The following is a 21,982-nucleotide window of genomic DNA, read 5'->3' as shown; positions in this document are numbered from 1 at the left end:
GAGTGGTATAGCAGGATCTTCTGGAAGTGAGGTGCCCAGTTTTCGGAGGAACCGCCAGACTGCTTTCCAGAGTGGTTGTACCAATTTGCAACCCCACCAGCAGTGGAGGAGTGTTCCTCTTTCTCCACATCCTTGCCAACACCTGCTGTCTCCTGAATTTTTAATCTTAGCCATTCTGACTGGTGTAAGATGAAATCTTAGGGTTGTTTTGATTTGCATTTCCCTAATGACTAATGAAGTTGAGCATTTTTTAAGATGCTTCTCCGCCATCCGAAGTTCTTCAGGTGAGAATTCTTTGTTTAACTCTGTACCCCATTTTTTAATAGGGTTGTTTGGTTTTCTGGAGTCTAACTTCTTGAGTTCTTTATATATATTGGATATTAGCCCTCTATCTGATGTAGGATTGGTGAAGATCTTTTCCCAATTTGTTGGTTGCCGATTTGTCCTCTTGATGGTGTCCTTTGCCTTACAGAAACTTTGTAATTTTATGAGGTCCCATTTGTCAATTCTTGATCTTAGAGCATACGCTATTGGTGTTCTGTTCAGAAACTTTCTCCCTGTACTGATGTCCTCAAGGGTCTTCCCCAGTTTCTTTTCTGTTAGCTTCAGAGTGTCTGGCTTTATGTGGAGGTCCTTGATCCATTTGGATTTGAGCTTAGTACAAGGAGACAAGGATGGATCAATTCGCATTCTTCTGCATGCTGACCTCCAGTTGAACCAGCACCATTTGTTGAAAAGGCTATCTTTTTTCCATTGGATGTTTTCAGCCTCTTTGTCGAGGATCAAGTGGCCATAGATAGGTGTGTGGGTTCATTTCTGGATCTTCAATCCTGTTCCATTGATCCTCCTGCCTGTCACTGTACCAATACCATGCAGTTTTTAACACTATTGCTCTGTAGTATTGCTTGAGGTCAGGGATACTGATTCCCCCAGATTTTCTTTTGTTGCTGAGAATAGTTTTAGCTATCCTGGGTTTTTTGTTGTTCCAGATGAATTTGATAATTGCTCTTTCTAACTCTGTGAAGAATTGAGTTGGGATTTTGATGGGTATTGCATTGAATCTGTATATTGCTTTTGGCAAAATGGCCATTTTAACTATATTGATTCTACCGATCCATGAGCATGGGAGGTTTTCCCATTTTTTGAGGTCTTCTTCCATTTCCTTCTTCAGAGTCTTGAAGTTCTTGTCATACCGATCTTTCACATGTTAGGATCTTTCTGTTCCATCTTCCTTAGTGTTGTGAGCATTGTGGGGAAGGGTGTGATTTAAATGTCCCATTCAGGAGTAAATGGGTAAACACTCCATATTCTCTCTATATTTTGTCCAAGGATGGATCTGTGTGTTAACTTCAACTCACTATATAAAAGAAGCTTCCCTTATTAAGGCTATGTTATAAAGTATAAAGATTTGCATTTCCCTAATGACTAATGATGTTGAGCATTTATTAAGGTGCTTCTCAGCCATCTGAATTTCTTCAGGTGAAAAATCTTTGTTTAGATCTGTACCCCATTTTTAATAGGGTTATTTGGTTCCCTAGGGTCTAACTTCTTGAGTTCTTTGTGTATATTGGATATTAGCCCTCTATGGGATGTAGAGTTAGTGAAGATCTTTTCCTAATTTGTTGGTTGCCGTTTTGTCCTTTAGACAGTGGCCTTTGCCTTATAGAAACTTTATAATTTTATGAGATCCCATTTGTCAATTCTTGATCTTAAGAGCATAAGCTATTGGTGTTCTGTTCAGGAACTTTCCCCCTGTGCCCATGTCCTCAAGGGTTTCCCCCAAGTTTCATTTCTATTAGTTTCAGTGTGTCTGGTTTTATGTGGCGGTCCTTGATCCACTTGGAGTTGAGCTTACCACAAGGAGATAAGAATGGATCGGTTCACATTCTTCTGCATGCTGACCTCCAGTTGAACCAGTACCATTTGTTGAAAAGGCTATCTTTTTTCCACTGGATTGTTTTAACTCCTTTGTCAAAGATCAAGTGACCATAGGTGTGTGGGTTCATTTCTGGGTCTTCAATTCTATTCCTTTGATCTGCCTGCCTGTCACTGTACAAATACCATGCAGTTTTTAACACTATTGTTCTGTAGTATTGCTTGAGGTCCGGGATGCTGATTCCCCCAGAAGTTCTTTTACTGTTGAGAATAGTTTTAGCTATCCTGGGTTTTTTGTTATTCCAGATGAATTTGAGCATTGCTTTTTCTAACTCTGTGAAGAACTAAGTTTGGATTTTGATGGGGATTGCGTTGAATCTGTAATATTGCTTTTGGCAAGATGGGCATTTTAACTATATTAATCCTGCCAATCCACGAGCATGGAAGATTTTTCCATTTTCTGAGGTCTTCTTCGATGTCCTTCTTCAGAGACCTGAAGTTCTTGTCGTATAGATCTTTCACTTGTTTGGTTAGAATCACACCAAGATACTTTATATTGTTTGTGGCTATTGTGAAGGGTGTCATTTCCTTAACTTCTTTCTCAGCCTGCTTATCCTTTGAGTATAGGAAGGCAACTGATTTGCTTGAGTTGATTTTATAACCTGCCACTTTGCTGAAGTTGTTTATCAGCTGTAGGAGTTCTCTGGTCGAGTTTTTTGGGTCACTTAAGTATACTATCATATCATCTGCAAATAGTGATAATTTGACTTCTTCCTTTCCAATTTGTATCCCTTTGACCTCCTTATGTTGTCTAATTGCTCTAGCTAGAACTTTAAGTACTATATTGAAAAGATATGGAGAGAAAGGGCAGCCTTGTCTAGTCCCAGATTTTAGTGGGATTGCTTCAATTTTCTCTCCATTTAGTTTGATGTTGGCTACCGGTTTGCTGTATGTTGTTTTAACTATGTTTATGTATGGGCCTTGAATTCCCGTTCTTTCCACGACTTTTAGCATGAAAGGATGCTGAATTTTGTCAAATTCTTTTTCAGCGTCTAATGAAATGATCATATGGCTTTTTTCTTTGAGTTTGTTTATGTAGTGGATTGCATTGATGAATTTCCTTATATTGAACCATCCCTGCATCCCAGGGATGAAGCCCACTTGATCATGGTGGATATCGTTTTGATGTGTTCTTGGATTCGGTTGGCAAGAATTTTATTTAGTATTTTTGCATCGATATTCATAAGGGAAATTGGCCTGAAGTTCTCTTTCTTTGTTGGGTCTTTGTGTGATTTTGGTATCAGCATAATTGTGGCTTTATAGAACAAGTTGGGTAGTGATCCTTCTATTTCTATTTTGTGGAACAGTTTGAAGAGTATCACCTCACACCAGTCAGAATGGCTAAGGTTAAAATCTCAGGAGACAGCAGGTATTGGCAAGGATGTGGAGAAAAAGGAACACTCCTCCACTGCTGGTAGGATTGTAAAATGGTACAACCACTATGGAAATCAGTCTGGCGGTTCCTCAGAAAACCGGACATGACACTTCCGGAGTACCCTGCTGTACCTCTCCTGGGCATATACCCAGAGTATTCCCTGGCATGCAATAAGGAAGCATGCTCCACTATGTTCATAGCAGCCCTGTTTGTAATAGCCAGAAGCTGGAAAGAACCCAGATGTCCCTCAGTTGAGGAATGGATTTAGAAACTGTGGTATATTTACACATTGGAATACTACTCAGCAATTAAAAACAATGAATTCATGAATTTTTTTAGGCAAATGGTTGGAACTGGAAAATATCATCCTAAGCAAGGTAACCCAATCACAAAAGAATACACATGGAATGCAATCATTGATAAGTGGATATTAATTAGCCCAGAAGCTCTGAATACTGAAGACACAATTAGCATATCAAACGATTCCCATGAAGAAGGAAGAAGAGGGCCCTGATCCTGGAAAGGCTTGATCCAGCATTTTAGGGGAGTACCAGGACAGAGAAAAGGGAGGGGGAATGATTGGAGAATGGATGGAGAGAAAAGGACTTATGGGACATATAAGGAGGGGGAACTGAGAAAGGGGAAAGCATTTGGAATGTAAACAAAGAATATAGAAAATAAAAAAAATATATTTACAAAAAAAAGTATAAAGATGTGTTTAGTATATCTCTTTAGCAAAATGTTAATTGTACTTTCTCTCTTAGAGCTCATAAACCACCTGGCCATAGATCCTTGGCCATGTTTACAGTACCAGACATGAGTTTTCACCTGTGGAGTGGTCCTAAGTCAGACAGTAGTTGGTTACTCTCTTGACAGTTCTGTCACTATTGCACCCATGGGAATATCTTTCTAGTCTGATATTGTAGCTACAGAGTTCACACTGTAGAAGACTGTTGATGGCTTTTCTTCCCCAGTAGCCTGCTCTGTACCAGTTAGTACTGTGAAAGCTATCCTGCAAGGATATAATATATATTATTATATATAACACTAGACAATTATATATATAATATATACATAATGTCCAAAAATCATATAAAACATTTGTACAGAGATTTAAGACAATGTGGTTAAGACTACAAAGACAAATAAATGCTATGGTATTAGATACATAGGGGCTCCAGATAATAGAATTATTTTACAGCTAAGCATGTATGCTCAATGTATTTATGGCCAGGGAATTCTCTATAGAAAGAAATTATAAAAACCATAGAATAAAAAATAGGTAAAACTTTTGTAATTACAATTGCTAGTAATGGTTTTAATTGTAAGTTAGGCCTCTCATTAGTGAAAATTAGTGGCCTCCAGGACCAATGAGTTGGGATTATCCAGCATGAAGTATTCAGAGACTGCATGGATAATAAAAATGGATCTGATAGAATGTAGCACAAAGATTAGACAATGAGGCTTTATATATATGCCAATGCACTCTCAAGGGATTTGAGAGAATGAGGGAAAAAATTAAATTAATGGTTCCTGAAATTTTTCTAAATTGTCTAAAGATATAAAACCCAATATCAGAAGTTGTATAATTTGCAAGTGGGTAAAGTACAAAAAACAATTTCTATGCTAGTAAGATTGTTAAATATCAAAAGTGAATGAGAAAAAAAAGTTTTTCTTCATGGGAGCAACAGAGCAAAAGGTAACATTACAATAGAAAAAATTGATATGGGAAAACATATTGAATAAAATAATAATTTGGGATAATGGAATCATATACTCAAAATGCTGAAGCCAAGTAAGTGCCACAAAAAAGAATATGTCCCAAAAATAAAAGAAAAATTAAAATTATTTTTAGTTTGAGGCATCATTGAAATGGCTCGGTAGGTAAACTTGTTAAAAATACCTCCTTTAAAAAGCAGGCATCAAATTTTAGGGAAATAATTTTATCCATAGGTAGGATGTGTACAAATAAAATTTAATTGTAGTTTCAATAGCTTTTAACTGAAATTTTATTTTCCAATTTTTTCTTTTTTAAAAAAATTAATATGTATAATTTAATCTTTTATTTATTTAATCTATTCATTTATTTGCTTATTTTACACTCCAGATTTCATTCCCCTCCTGGTCTACCCTCCAACTTTTTAACATCCTATACCTCCTCCCTGCCCTGTCTCCACGAGGATGTCCCTGTGACCTCCCAAGCCCCACCCCACCATACCTTTCCACTCCCTGGGGCCTCCAGACTCTTGAGGGTTAGGAGCATCTTCTCTGACTGAACCAAGACCTGGAAGTCCTGTGCTGGATATGTGTTGGGGCCTCATATCAGCTCGTGTATGCTGCCTGGTTGGTGGTCCAGTGTGAGAGATCTTTGGTGGGTGGGTTAACTGAAACTTCTAGTCCTCCTACAGGGTCACCCTCCCCCTCAGCTTCTGCCAGCTTTTCCCTAATTCAACCACAGGTATCAGTAGCTTCTCTCCATTGGTTGGGTGCAAATATCTGCGTCTGACTCTTTAGGCTGCTTGTTAGGCTGCACTCTTCCTGAGTGCAGTTGTGATAGGCCCCTTTTTGTGAGCGCTCCATAGCCTCAGTCATGGTGTCAGGCCATGGAGCCTCCCCTTGAGCTGGATCCCACTTTGGACCTGTTGCTAGACCTTTTTTACCTTAGGTTCGTCTCCATTTCCATCCCTGCAGTTCTTTCAGACAGGAATATACTTCTTTCTTCACTTCCTCACCAATGTGTTGTCACCTGAGGTTTTGATCTTAGCCATTCTGATTGGTGTAAAGTGGAATTTCAAGTTTGTTTTGATTTGCACTTCTCTCTGATCATTAAGGACTTTGAACATTTCTTTAGGTGTTTCTCAGCAGTTCGAGAGTCATCTGTTGTAAATTCTCGGTTTAATTCTATACCCCATATTTTGATTGGGTTGTTTGGTTGTTTTGGTGGTTACCTTCTTGAGTTCTTTATATATTTTGGATATTGGCCCTGATAAAGAAAGAAATTAAAGACTTTTTAGAACACAATGAAAATGAAAACACAACATACCCAAATCTATGGGACACAATGAAAGCAGTGCTAAGAGGAAAACTCATAGCCCTGAGTGCCTCCAAAAAGAAAATGGAAGGGCTGGAGAGATGGCTCAGCGGTTAAGAGCACTGACTGCTCTTCCAAAGGTCCTGAGTTCAAATCCCAGCAACCATCTGGTGGCTCACCACCATCTGTAATGAGATCTGACACCCTTTTCTGAGGTGTCTGAAGACAGATACAGTGTACTTACATATAGTAAATAAGTCTTAAAAAAAAAAAAAAGAATATTTACCGGGCGGTGGTGGCGCACGCCTATAATCCCAGCACTCTGGGAGGCAGAGGCAGGCGGATTTCTGAGTTCGAGGCCAGCCTGGTCTACAGAGTGAGATCCAGGACAGCCAGGGCTCTGCAGAGAAACCCTGTCTCGAATAAACCAAATCCAAAAAAACAAAAACAAACAAAAAAAAACAAAAACAAAGAAAATGGAGAGAGCATACATTACCAGCTTAATGACACACCTGAAAGCCCTAGAACAAAAAGAAGCTATTTCGCCCAGGAGGAGTAGAAGGCAGGAAATCATCAAACTCAGGGCCAAAATCAATCAAGTAGAAACAAAGAGAACCATACAAAAAATCAACAAAACCAGGAGCTGGTTCTTTGAGAAAATCAACAAGATAGATAAACCCTTAGCCAGACTGACCAAAGGGCACAGAGAAAGTATCCAAATTAACAAACTTAGAAATGAAAGGGAGATATAACAACGGAAACTGAGGAAATCCAAAAAATCATCAGGCCCTCTATCATATATGGGGTTAGTGACGTTTTTTTCCCAATCTGTAAGTTGCTGATGTCATTAATATTTTTAAGATAATAGTTTTATTATATTTATGAGAATTTAATAAATGTATTTTAATCTTTTACACTTTACATCAATATACATAACTCCTCTCAGATCTACCCCCTCCTCCATACTCACCTCTGGTTTGTGTGCCTACTTTTCTTTAGAAGATAGTATATAGCAGTAAATGTCCTGGTCCTCTGGCTCCTATAGTCATCCACCTCCTTTTCTCATGATTTCCCCTGAGCCTATGTAGAAGGGTTGTGTCGTAAATGTATTAATTGGAGTTGGGCACACACTGAATTTTGACTAATTGTGGCTTTCATTAATAGTTTCCATCTACTGCAAATGGAAGCTCTTTTGGTGAGGGAGAAGTGAGAGCTACACTTACCTGTTATTTTGGCTATGATTGTTTAGAATGCAATTAGAGGTTATACTGGTTTAGGAAAGTAGCAGTAGTAGTTTGTCTTGTAAGGCTCATGACCTCACCAGCCACAAGTGGTTTGTTGTATTTACAATACCAGGCACAAACTTACTCCTGTTGAATGAACCTTATGTCAAGTGGGTTGACTATTGATTACCCCTATGGTATTAGTGCTACTATTTCACTGTTCAGTATACATCGTTCTGGTTGTTATTGTGGGTCACAGGCATTACAGCTAGATAGGACTATTGCTTACCTTTTTGCTTGCAACTCACATAGCTCCTTCTAGTTCTGTGAGAGCTCGTTCTCAGGGAGTGAGCTTTAATGCCAGATTGTGATTGATTTCCCCCAAATACTGTGTCTTAAGTGTGTGGTGTCTTCAATATGGTTTTACCTTCCTCTTCTGGAAGGCAGCAAAGGGCTACAGCAGTAGCCTATATTGTTTGGGTGTCTCTTGGACTCTCTTATTAGCTCAAATGGAGCTTTTCCATGTCTGGCATTTAAGGTTTTTATTGATAGTCTATGGTTTTGTGAGGAGTATTGTTACCACAAAGCCACTTCAATTATATTATGTATCTGTGTTTATGTGTATGTATAGACAAACATATTATATTCAATATTAAGTGAGCATAAAATAATACAATTCCCATATAAGTCACTCCTGACCCTAGGTTTGTAGATCATTATCACTAGGGATGTTAGCAGAGAGGGCAGGAGACTACATTCATCTTAAAATTTATAACAGGTTTAAAATAACTTACTGTCTTCTGTTAATAAGATTGAACTCATTTTTCTAGAGAAGAATGGACAGAAGCTATCCAAGCTGTAGCCGACCGACTGCAGAGGCAAGAAGAAGAGAGGATGAATTGTAGTCCAACCTCACAGATTGATAATATAGGAGAGGAAGAGATGGATGCGTCTACAACCCATCATAAAAGAAAGGTAGATAGCAATGATGACTTATTCTCCAAGTATACTCTTTATATGCTGAAAGCCACGTTTGAGAGAGACATGAGTGAATTTTCATATTGCATGTATAACTTTATGAACCTACAGTACCTGTTGCTTACAATGGAGCAATTGACCAGCACTTTAGCCTGTGATGTTCATGGGACTTAGAAAGGAGTGGTAATTGATGTACTTTATAGATAACATTTTATCTTGTTGGTAACAGCAGTTTGGAAACTTAGAAATGTTTGCAGCTCCATAGGAAGAACAATATTAACGAACCAGATCCCTCAAAGCTCCCAGGGATTAAACCATCAACCAAAGAGTACACACTTGGGAGCCATGGCTCCAGCTGAATATTTAGCAGAGTATGGATGGCCTTGTTGGGCATCAATGGGAGGGAGGAGAGGCCCTTGGTCCTGGGATGGCTTGATGCTCCAGTGTAGGGGAATGCCAGTGTGGGGAGGCAGGAGTGGGTAGGTCGTTTGGGGGAACACCCTCATAGAAGCAGGGGAGGGAGCTGGGAAAGGGGGGTCTCCAGAGGGGAAAGCCTGGAAAGGGGATACCATTTGAAATGAAAGTAAAGAAAATATCCAGTAAAAAAAAAGAAAAAAAGCAAGCAAGCAAGCAAGAAAAACTTCATTCAAACTTCAAAGCTTCCTAAAGGGAGACAGTGTAAAAAAAATCAGTACCTCTTTACTTGTTTCTCCTTTGTGAAAAATAATTTATGTATATGTATATGACTACAAAGATCACTTGGTTGGTGTAATTAATATGAAACTTGCAAATAAAAGGACTTACAAAACAAAAAAAATTAAAAAAGGAAGAATGACTCTGGTTTCTGCCTGTGCTTTCAACCTTAATGAAAGCTACCTGGCAGGTGAGAAGTCTTTTTTTTTTTTTTTTTTTTTTGCAAGCCTTGGTGATTCTTTTTTTTTTAATTATTCGATATATTTTTTATTTACATTTCAAATGATTTCCCCTTTCCTAGCCCCCCCCCACTCCCCAAAAGTCCCATAAGCCCCCTTCTCTCCCCCTGTCCTCCCACCCACCCCTTCCCACTTCCCCGTTCTGGTTTTGCTGAATACTGCTACACTGAGTCTTTCCAGAACCAGGAGCCACTCTTCCTTTCTTCTTGTACCTCATTTGATGTGTAGATTATGTTTTGGGTATTCCAGGTTTCTAGGTTAATATCCACTTATTAGTAAGTGCATACCATATAAATAGTACCTTTTCTTTTAATTGCTGCTCATTTGCCAACGAAGAAGGAAAACATAACCTTTTTTTCTCGGTGCTCTAGATTAATATATAATATTATAGGAATTATAAATAATATTTTCATTACTATAAAGTTTTAAAATAACTTCTTTATGTAATATATAGTATTTAAAATTAGTCTAAGTGATTGAGTATTTGAAAATTCTCACATATAAGAAAGAATGGCCAGAAGCTATGCAATCTGTAACTTGATCATTGATAATAGATTAAAATGTCATTTACATGTGTTTGTTGAATATATATTTGCTGTTTATTTTGTAAATTATATTCAGGTAGGGGGTAAGATCAAATGGTCAAAGTGTTATCACTGATGTTTTGTGAGTTTTGTTTAATTAATTAATTTTGTAGTGCTGGAATATTGAATTAAGGAGTGTGTAAGAGCTCCTAACCCACCAAACCCCACCACTTGGTGCTAGTGTAGTGACCAGATGCCTTTCAAGGGAAAGTGTTGGCTTCAGATTTTTTCTCTTTTAATTAACCATTTTATTTATTTACATTTCAAATGATAACCTCCTTTCCGGGTACCCCTTCTCAAATCCCCATCCCATATGCCCTTTTCCTCTCCTGCTTGCCTCTATGAGGGTGCGCCTCTACCCACTCACCCCCTCCAGACTCACTGCTCCTCACTGCTCTAGCATTCCCCTACACTGGGTCATCGAGCCTCTACAGCACCAAGGACCTCCCCGCATTGATGTCTGACCAGGCCATCCTCTGATGCATATGTAGCTGGAGTCTCAGCTCCCTCCTTGTGTACTCTGGCTGGTTGTTTAGTCCCTGGGAGCTGGGGAAGTCCAGTTAGTGGTTATTGTATATGGGGTTGCAGTTCCCTTCAGCTCCTTCAGTCCTTCCCCTGTTTTTTCCATTGGGGTCCCCAGGCTCTGTCTGAAGGTTGGCTGCGAGTATCTGTAACTGTATTGGTCAGGAGCTAGTAGAACCTCACGGAACAGCCATACCAGGCTCCTGTCAGCAAGCACTTCTTGGCATCTGCAATACTGTGGGGGCTTGGGATCTGCAGATGGGATCGATCCCTAGGTGGGATGATCTCTTTTCTTCAGTCTCTGTTCCATTTTATTTTTTTGTCCCTGTCTTTCCTTTGGACAGGAATATTTCAGGGTTAAAAAATTTGAGATGTGTGTTCTTCCACATGCTGTCAGTGGTTTTTTAGTGAAATAATACAGTTACAACTTTGAGAATTCACTATGTGAAGTTTTTTCTTTAACATATTATTTTGTACTTGATGCCTATGAACAATTTTCTTTTTAAGTTTAATTTTCCTGCACTTTATTTTATATGCAAAATACAGATATTTTGCTTAAAAGTATATCATCGCACCAAGTGTGTGCAGTGCCCAGGGAAGTGAGAAGAGGGCTATCAGATTCCCTGGAGCTATAGAGAGTTGTGAGCACTATGTGGGAATCAAGCCAAATTTTGGGTAAGAATGGCCAGTGTGCTATCCAGCCTTCATAGGACCAAGGACCTCTCCTCCCATTGATGCCTGACAAGACAGTCCTTTGCTACATATGCAGCTGGAGCCATGTGTACTCTTTGGCTGATAGTTTAGTCCCTGGGAGCTCTGGAGGCTCTGGTTGGTTGATATTGTTGTTATTCTTATGAGGTTGCAAACCCCTTCAGCTGCTTCAGTCCTTTCTCTAGTTCCTCCATTGGGGACCCCATGCTCAGTCCAATGGTTGGCTGTGAACATCCGCCTCTGTGTTTGTAAGGCTCTGGCAGGGCCTCTCAGGAGACAGCCTTATCAGGTTCCTTTCAGCAAGCATTTCTTGGCATCCACAATAGTGCTGAGGTTTGGTGACTATCTCTGGGATGAATCCCCAGGTGGGACAGTCTCTGGGTGGCCTTTCCTTCAGTCTCTACACTCTATCTCTATATTTGCTCCTGTGAGTATTTTGTTCCCCTTCTCAGAAGAACAGAAGCACCCACACTTTGGTCTTCCTTCTTCTTGAGCTTCATGTGGTCTGTGAATTGTACCTTGATCATTCCATTTCTTCAGAGGTTATAGGACTGTTTAGATGGTGTGTCTGATCCTCTTCTAACTTTGGCACCTGATATGTGTCTAGAAAATCATCCATTTCATCCAGATTTTCCAGTTTTGTCGAGTATAAGCTTTTGTAGTAGGATCTGATAATTTTTTTTTCATTTCCTCAGTTTTCTGTTGTTATTTCTCCCTTTTCCATTCTGATTTTGTTAATTTGGATACTGTCTCTGTGCACTCTGGTTAGTCTGGCTAAGTGTTTATCTATCTTACTGATTTTCTCAAAGAACCAGCTCCTGGTTTTGTTGATTCTTTGTATAATTCTTTTGTGTTTCTATTTGGTTGATTTCAGTCCTGGGTTTGATTATTTCCTGCTGTCTACTCCTCTTGGGTGTATTTGCTTCTTTTTTGCTCTAGATCTTTCAACTGTGCTGTCAAGCTGCTAGTGTAAGCTCTCTCCAGTTTCCTTGTGGAGGTACTCAGAGCTATGAGTTTTCCTCTTACTACTGCTTTCACTATGTCCCACAAGTTTTGGTAGGATGTGTCTTCATTTTCAATAAATTCTAAAAGGTCTTTAATTTCTTTATTTCTTTTTTGACCAAGTTGTCATTGAGTAGACCATTGTTCAGCTTCCATGTATATGTGTGTTTTTCATTGTTTTTCTTGGCATTTAAGACCAGCCTTAGACCCTGGTGGTCTGATAGGGTGCATGGGAATATTCCGTTCTTCTTGTATCTGTTGAGGCCTGGTTTGTGACCAATTATATGGTCAGTTTTGGAAAAGATACCATGAGGGGCTGAGAAAGGTATATTCTTTTGATTTAGGGTGAAATGTTCTATAAATTTCTGTTAGATCCATTTGGTTCATAAATTCTGTTAATTTTACTTTGTCTCTGTTTAGTTTCTGTTTCCATGATCTGTCCATTGATGAGAGTGGGGTGTTGAAGTCTCCCTCTATTATTGTGTGAGGTGCAATGTGTGCTTTGAGCTTTAGTAAAGTTTCTTTTATAAATCTGGGTGCCCTTGTATTTGGAGCAAAGATGTTTAGAATTGAGAGTTCTTGGTAGGTTTTCCTTTTGATGAGTATGAAATGTCCTTCCTTACCTTTTTTGATGAGTTTTGGTTCAAAGTCAATTTTATTCGCTATTAGAATGACTGTTCCAGCTTGTTTCTTGGGACCATTTGCTTAGAAAATTGTTTTCCAGCCTTTTACTGTGGGGTAATGTTTATCTTTGTCACTAAGGTGCATTTCCTGTATGCAGCAAAATGCCTGGTCCTGTTTACATATCCAGTGTATTAGTCTTTTTTTATTGGGGAATTGAGTTCATCGATGTTAACAGATAGTCAGGAAAAGTGATTGTTACTTCCTGTTATTTTTGTTTTTAGAGGTGGAATTATGTTTGTGTGGCTATCTTCTTTTGGGTTTGTTGAAAGATTACCTTCTTGCTTTTTCTAGAGTGTAGTTTCCCTCCTTGTCTTGGTGTTTTCCAACTAATATCCTTTGTAGGACTGGATTTGTGGAAAGATACTGGGTAAATTTGGTTTTGTCATGAAAAATTATGTTTTTTCCGTCTATGGTGATTGAGAGTTTTGCTGGGTATAGTAGGCTGGACTGGCATTTGTGTTCTCTTAGGGTCTGTATGACATCTACCCAGGATCTTCTATCTTTCAGAGTCTCTGGTGAGAAGTCTGGTGTAATTCTGATAGGTCTGCCTTTATATGTTACTTGGCCTTTTCCTCTTACTGCTTTTAATATTTTTTCTTCGTTTAGTGCATTTGGTGCTTTGATTATGTGACAGGAGGACTTTCTGTTCTTGTCCAGTCTGTTTGGAGTTTTGTTTTGTTTTTTTTTTTTTTGTTTTTTTTTTTTTTTTGGCTTATTGTATGTTCATGGGTATCTCTTTCTTTAGGTTAGGAAGTCTATATTTCTTCTATAATTTTGTTGAAGATATTTACTGACCCTTTAAGTTGGGGATCTTCACTCTCTTCTATACCTATTATCCTTAGGTATGGTCTGCTCATTGAGTCCTGGATTTCCTGGATGTTTTGGGTTAGGAGCTTTTTGCCTTTTGCATTTTCTTTGACTCTTGGGTCAACGTTTTCTATGTTATCTTCTGCACCTAAGATTCTCTCTTTTATCTCTTTTATTCTGTTGGTGATACTTGCATCTATGACTCCTGAACTCTTTCCTAGCTTTTCTAACTCCAGGGTTGTCTTCCTTTGTGATTTCTTTATTATTTCTATTTTCATTTTTAGATCTTGGATAGTTTCGTTCATTTCCTTTGCCTGTTTGTGTTTTCCAGTAATTCTTTAAGGGATTTTGTGTTTCCTCTTTAAGGGCTTCTAGCTGTGTGCTAGAAGTACAATTCTCTTGTATTTCTTTTATTATTATTATTACTTTTATTTTTATTTTTATTTACATTTCAAATGATTTCCCCTTTTCTGGCCCCCCACTCCCCAAAAGTCACATAAGCCCCCTTCCCTCCCCCTGTTTTCCCATCCACCCCTTCCTACTTCCCTGTTCTGGTTTTGCCCTATAATGCTACACTGAGTCTTTCCAGAACCAGGGGCCACTCCTCCATTCTTCTTGTACCTCATTTGATGTGTGGATTATGTTTTGCGTATTCCAGTTTTCTAGGCTAATATTCACTTATTAGTGAGTGTATACCATGATTGATCTTTTGATACTGGGTTACCTCACTTAGTATGATGTTCTCCAGCTCTATCCATTTGTCTAAGAATTTCATGAATTCATTGTTTCTAATGGCTGAATAGTACACCGTTGTGTATATATACATTTTTTGCATCCTCTCTTGTATTTCTTTAAGGGAGTTATTTATGTCCTCTTAAAGTTCTCTATCATCATCATGAGAAGTGATTTTAGATCCGAATCTTGCTTTTCCAGTGTGATGGTGTATCGGGGACTTGCTGTGGCAGAAGAGTTGGGTTCTGATGATGCATTGGTTTCTGTTGCTTATGTTCTTGAGCTTGCCACCTGCCATCTTATTATCTCTAAAAGCTCCTAACCTAAAACATCCAGGAAATACAGGACACAATCAGAAGACCAAACCTAAGGATAATAGGTATAGAAGAGAGCAAAGATTCCCAACTTAAAGGGTCAGTAATGAGAGATATAATGAAGGCTGCCCGCCCTCAGTATAAGCCCGTCCTTCCTGTCATCCTGGTTGTATCAGAACTCCTCAGAGTCCAATTGTCTTTGTGGTCCTGTGATTCTGGGATACTGACACCCTGGGTGTGTCAGAGCTTCTGGGAGTCAAGCTGCCTCTGGGACCCTGAGATCTTGGTGTGACCAAGCTCCTGGGATCCTGGGATCCTAGGATTCTATGATCCTGGGCGTGTTATAGGGCCTAGGAGTGAAACTTCCTTTGGATGTTATGGGACTGGCTGCAGAGTCCACGCCCAAGGTAAATCAGCCCATACAGGAAAGTAAAGCCCTTAAGCAATACGTTTCCTCTTATCCATTTAAAATTCATCCAAAATGGGGATTATTATAGTATCTAAGTCTGAGTGTTGTGAGTCCTAAACTGAGGAGCATATTTTGTATTTATGTATACTAAATATAGAATCAGTATTGATTGTTATGTTAGTATCCTGCTTTGTCCTATAAAACTAACTAAGCATCGTACAGATTGTCTTAGAATTATTTACTAAAATTTGATTTTACAAATAAAAACTGGATAGAATGTATTTTTCAATATTTGGAATTAAATTTGGGACCTCACACTTGTAAATCTTCTACTACTGAGCAGTATTTCTGTTTATTTATTCCGCATCAAGATTTTATATATATTCTCACTAAGTTGCCTCAAGTGTCCTTGAACCCATGATGTAACCCATATTGGCTTTAACTCAGAAAACTCCTGAATTAGCTTCACAAGCACTTGAGAGAACAGGTCTCCACTGCAAGCTGATCTAATAGAAATATTTTTAATATACTTGTGACTTGAGGTCTTAACCATATATAATTTCCATTTTATATACATATACATATACATATTCGTATATAATTTTAGATGTACGTGGTAATTGAAAATAGTTTTAAATTACAGGAGTTTATAGAATGTATGTTTATACCAATGGCTGCTCTATAATAATTCCAATGATTTAATTTAAAGTGGTCCAGTAGTAGAGTCTTTATATGTGACAACGGCATTTAGAACATTTTGGGTATGTGAAGTGTCATTTTTAGTGCTTTTAGGTGAAAAATAAAGAGGGTACTAACATAGGCCATGGTGAACAACAGAATCAGTTTGTGGCCTGATCATGAGCCTTGTACCTATTTATTGTTATAGAAGTACCAGATGCAATGGAAGCATGCTATTTCTTATGGTTTTGTTGCTGGCTAAACTATTTTGCTGTTCTTACATAGATCTTCAGATACATGATTTTCGGCTGCCCATGTTCTGGCCTTGAAAAATCCAAAGAAAACTTTGTTATGCTTCAGGGTTTGGTGTTTACTTTTGCATTTGGTACCTTCTTTTGTGGTTCTGCACAGTTTCTCTGTGCATGTGATTTATTTGCCAGGGTCTCACCAGGGTCTCAGTACATACTTTCCTTCAACAAGGTAGCCACAGCTTCCACACAAAGAAAGTTGCCTCTTTAGAGTTTTTAATAGAGAGAAAACATTAATTGTCAGGGCTAAAGGCTGGTTCTAGAGACTATTTAATCAAAGACAATTTGAGAATTGTCAATCTGAAAGAGAATGGGAAGGTTGAGACGAGGCACTTGAAAGAAGAAAGGAAATGAGGGAAATTATGTATTTATACATAATTTAAATCTATTAAAAATGCCAGACAGATAGAAATTAAGAGTTGGGGAGCGAGAAATGGAGAGAAAGGTGTGGGCATGAGAGACTACTACTTACTGGGAATAAGACAGCCATCTTTGGAGTCCGATAAGTTGGTCCTTAACATCTGAGTTTTTAAAGCTATTAGTGGAATTAAATATGTCTAGTTATCTATTATTTTTCTAAATGACTATATTTGTAACTGTTTTCTACATATGGGCAACTATATGCCTGAATTTTAGTTGAATTAGTAAGTATACATTACTTCTGTCTTTTTGACATTTACTTTTTCCTTTGAACTATATATGTTAAGATGTTATAATTTGACATTTGGATAAATTATCAAAATGATTGGCAAGGGATATTAAAATTTCATGTAGGCTTTCATTTATGAAATATTTAAAATTTTGTTAGTATATACATTAAGGGGAATTATCTGTAGTTTCATTGCAATATCTTTCTCTGGTTTTACTATCAGAGTGATTCTGGCCTTATAGTGTGAGTTGAACAATATTTCTCCCATTTCAGTTTTCCGGAAGAGCTTGTACAGAATTGGTACCTTTTTTCTTGAAATGTTGTGGACTTTACCTTATTGTAAAAATGAAATATAAATTCAGTTCTTACACTGGGCTGTTCAGCTTTCTTGCTACTTCCTCAGGTCACTCTTCTGGTTTGAGATCTAGGGGATTTACTCATTTCATCGCAGTGACCCTTACTGCCATAGAGCTGTTTGTTCTCTCATGGTCTCTATAGTGCCTGTAGGTTCTATACTGATGTCACTTTTCTTAGTTCATCTTGATAAGTTTTATCTTTGTGTTTATCTTCCTCACCAATTTACCTGAATGTTTATCGTTTTTGTTTGGTTTTGTTTTTTTGTTTTTTGAAAATTTTTTGTTTGGTTTGGTTAGTTTATTTTTACTCCTTCTATTTTTTCAAAATAAATGTTTTTTAGTCATATTTAAAACTGTGTTTTTGAATACCACTTTTTCTGAGGTAGCACTACTTAAAGCAAGAAAACCTGAGAACTTGAGAATATTTTACTTTTTAAAGATTTCCTGTCACTTAAGTAATACTATAACTGATGGAGAAATTCTAGGTTCAAAATAATTTTGACAAACTTTGGAAATTACATAAATTATTTTTGGTATCCCAGATTGCTGAAGAGACAGACAGTGGAAGTATGGTTTTGTTTTTGTTTTTGTTTTTGTTTTTTTTCTCATTGGAAATTGATCTAGAAATTGGTAGGAACAGTATCAAGTATACAGTGCAAGTATATTTAAGCAAGTAACACATTGTGTCAACTATTTATTTCATCATGGTTTTCTAATTTATATTTTTCAGACAATGAATGATTTTGACTATTTGAAACTACTAGGTAAAGGCACGTTTGGGAAGGTTATTTTGGTTCGAGAGAAGGCAAGTGGAAAATACTATGCTATGAAGATTCTGAAAAAAGAAGTCATTATTGCAAAGGTAACTGATTGTAAAATCCAGTGAATTAAGTTTTCTGTATTATGAACCTGCATTCATTCTTGTAAGTGGTAGTATAGGGATTCTATGAAGCAATCAAAGTATTTATTATAAACTGTCAATTTTAAGGTTTTCAGTATAATACTATGCAAATTATGATGAAACTGTGTTATTCTCTTGAGGAAATATTTTTATTATAAATTTAGAGGAAGTTTTAAACTATAAATTTGTGATCCACATCACTAATTACATTAGCATTGCTTTCACTAGTTTTTCATACTGAATATGCGCCATATTTTCATTGTCTGTTCATCAGTTGAAGGACAGTTAGGCTGTTTCCATTTCTGGACTGTTGTGCTAGAGCAGAAAATGAACATGGCTGAGTAGTGTCTGTGGAATGGACTTCTGAGTCCTTTGTACATATGCCAAGAACTGGTATATATAGATCATTAGTTAATTTTTAACATCTATTTATTTATTTATTTATTTATTTATTTATTTATTTATTTATTTATTTATATTCCTTGTTTATATTCCAAATGATTTCCCCTTTCCCGGTTCCCCCCTCCCTGTAAGTCCCGTAAGCCCTCTTCCCTCTGCCTATTTCCCCAATCACCCCCTCACACTTCTCTGTCCTGGTATTCCCCTACAATGCTGCATCAAGCCTTTCCTTCTTCTTGGGAATTATTTGATATGTTGTGTCTTGAGTATTCAGAGCTTCTGGACTAATTAATACCCACTTATCAGTGACTGCATTCCATGTGTATTCTTTTGTGATTGGGATTTGCTTTTGGATAGCTTGATTTTTATTTCTTTATTCTAGTTATTAATCCTCTGTCAGATGTATAGCTAGCAAAGATTACAGTTTTGTGGCCCCATCTTAACCTGGTTAATTGTTTCTTTAGCTGGGCATCAGCTTTTCAGTCTTATGAACTCCCAGTTATCAATTGCTGGCTTTAAACCTTGGACACAGGGAGTTCTATTCAGGAAGTCCTTCCTGGTACCTGTATCTACATTTTCCTGTTTTCTTCTACCACTTTCATTTTTCAGGTTTCACCTTTAAGTTTGTGAACCATTTTGAGATAGGTTTTTGTACTGATTGCAATCTTATGCATGTGGGCATCCAGTTTTCCCAGCAACATTTGATGAAGATTTATTATTTCCTCAAGCATGTATTTCTCATCTTTGTCAAATATTAAATGACTGGAAATACAAGTATTCTTTTGTCTGGGTGTCTAATCCTGTTCTAATCATCTTATGTTTGTTTTTGGGCCTATAGCATATTGCCCTTACATACTTTATTTTCCTTGAGGCTTCTGTGAATGAAAATGTATCCATGATTACTCTCTCTGTATATTTGTTGTTGGTGTATAGAAAAGCAATTGATTTGTACAAGTTGGTTCTTTATCCTCTTTCTTCATTGCTGAACTTATTTATAGAAGGTTTCTGGTAGGATTTTTGGAATTTCTTATACAATATTATGCTGGGTGCAAATAAGAATGGATTTGACTTTTTTAAAATTTTCTTCTGTTGCCTTATTGCTCCAGCTAATACTTCAAGCACAGTGTTGCGAAAGAGTGGGTCAAGTTCATATCTCAGTGTCATTCCTGTCTTTAGTGGTGTGGCCTTAAGTTTAGGACATCATTGACTGTGGGTTTCTTATTTATAGCTCTCTTAGTCAGGGTTAGTATTGCTATGATGAAATGCTATGGCCAAAGTGCAGATTGGGAAGAAGAACAGAATGGGGGGGCGAGGGGGCATCATAGTCCATCCATGAACGAAATCAGAATAGGAACTCAAGCAAGCCTGTTACCTGGAGTCAAGAGCTGATATAGAGGCCATGGAGGAGTGCTGCTTACTGAATTTTCCCTGTGGCTGCCCAGCCAGCTTTCTTTTAGGCTCCAGTACTGTATATAGCCAAAGAGTGGGACCATGCACAGTGGGCTGAGCCCTCCTACCTCAGTCACTAATTAAGAAAACGCTCTACATGCTTGCCTACTGCCTGATCTTAGGGATGCATTTTCTCAATCTTCTCAGATGACTAGCTTCTGTCAGGTTGACAAAACTAAGTCAGAACAATAACTTATTATGTTTAAGTATGTTACCTATAGTCCTATTTTTTCTAGGACTTACATTATGAGGGCATGTTGGATTTTATCGGAGGCCTTTACTGCATCTTTTTGAGATAATACTGTGTGTATTTTATCCTTAAGTTCATTTATGAGGTTTTGAATTTTTTTAATTGGTATTTTTAGAGAAGATTTCTCTGTGTTAGCCTTGGCTGTCTAGGAACTCACTTTGTAGACCGTGAACTCAGCGATCTACCTCATGAGTCCTGGGATTAAAGGAGTACCCATGTCTATTGACTACATTTACTGACTTGTATGTGTAACCATCCCTTCATCTCAAAGGCATCTTGGTAATAGTTGACAATCGTCTTGACGTTTAGGTCTGTATTTGGTTTGTAACTATATTATTGAACTTTTTAAAAATCTATTCATGCCGGGCGGTGGTGGCACACGCCTGTAATCCGAGCACTCTGGGAGGCAGAGGCAGGCAGATTTCTGAGTTTGAGACCAGCCTGGTCTACAGAGTGAGTTCCAGAACAGCCAGGGCTATACAGAGAAACCCTATCTCAAAAAACCAAATCAAAAAAAAAAAAAACAAAAAAAAACCCCCAAAAAACAAAAAAACCTATTCATTAGGGATGTTCGTCTCTAATGTTCTGGGGGTAGTTTTTTTATGTTTGTTTTTATTGTGTCTTTCTGGTTTTGTTACCACAGTCATACTAGTCACATAGAAGAAGCTTGGAGTGTTACTTCTGCCTGTCTGTGTCTTAATAGTTTAAGAAGGACTGACTATAGATCTTTGAAAGTAGATCTGTGTAGTAGATTTCTGTTCTAAGTGAGTCTGAGCCTAGACATTTTGAGTTGGAAGCCTTTTTGTTACTTTTTTAGTCTCCTCATGTATTGTGGATCTGTTTAGGTTGTTTATTGCTTGCTTTAATTCTGGTGGTTTGACTGAATCTATAAAGTCATCAATTTCTTTTAGGTTTTCCAATATAACGAAATGCAGTTTTTAAAAATATTCCCACATCTTATTAAATTCTTTCGTATCTCTTATATTTTCCTGTTCAGTTTTAATTCTACCAATTTGGGTTTCCTTCCTTCCTTCCTTCCTTCCTTCCTTCCTTCCTTCCTTCCTTCCTTCCTTCTCTCTCTCTCTCTCTCTCTCTCTCTCTCTCTCTCTCTCTCTCTCTCTCTCTCTCTCTCTCTCTCTGGTTAGTTGGTCAGAGGTCTGTCCATTTTTTCTATCTTCTCAAAGAACCAGTTCTTGGATCCATTGATTCTTTGTATTATGTTAATTTCTATTTTTAAGTTTCTGCTTTGGGTTTTCCCCCCTTATTTCTTATTGTCTACTGGGGTTTGGTTTGGTTTGGTTTTTCTAAATTATTGAGTTTTATCCTTAAATCTTTTTTTTTCTGAGTTCTGACTTTTTAATGTTGGCACTTTGGGCTATCCATTTCTCTGACAGGGCTGTTTACAGTGAGTACTAGTGGTATTGCATTGTATTGTATTTTCACTTTCTTTTAGGTCCATGAAATATTTATTTCTTCCTTGATTTTTTTTCTTATTGGGTCCTTTTATCATTTAGTAATTGGTTGTTTAATGTCTGAGTTTGTGTAGTAGCGATTTGTTTGGTGTCAGTTTCGAATTTTATTATATAATGTCACACAAGATACATGGAATTATTTCAGTTTTTCTGATTTTGTAAATATTTGTTTTGTACATCAGTGTGTAGTCTTATTTTAGAGAAGATTCTGTGTACTGCTGTTAAATCCATTTGTTGTATAATGTCATTTAAATCTGATGGGCTTTTGTTGTTGTTGTTTG

The 21,982-nt window shown here is 37.6% G+C and overlaps 1 protein-coding gene across 3 annotated transcripts in view; it reads left to right on the top strand.

The window, feature by feature from the left end:
- Akt3 (AKT serine/threonine kinase 3) overlaps positions 1 to 21,982 on the top strand; it is a 278,591-nt gene that overhangs the window by 169,941 nt on the left and 86,668 nt on the right. For all 3 annotated transcript variants that reach the window (XM_052200144.1, XM_052200145.1, XM_052200146.1), the window contains exons 5-6: positions 8,395 to 8,539; positions 17,961 to 18,092. In XM_052200144.1, coding sequence (XP_052056104.1) covers positions 8,395 to 8,539; positions 17,961 to 18,092 — 277 coding nt within the window. The remainder of the gene's footprint in view (positions 1 to 8,394; positions 8,540 to 17,960; positions 18,093 to 21,982) is intronic.

The sequence above is a fragment of the Apodemus sylvaticus genome, chromosome 12 (genome assembly GCF_947179515.1).
Source record: "Apodemus sylvaticus chromosome 12, mApoSyl1.1, whole genome shotgun sequence".
Lineage (NCBI taxonomy): Eukaryota > Metazoa > Chordata > Mammalia > Rodentia > Muridae > Apodemus > Apodemus sylvaticus.
This window is presented reverse-complemented; position numbering and strand designations above follow the sequence as displayed.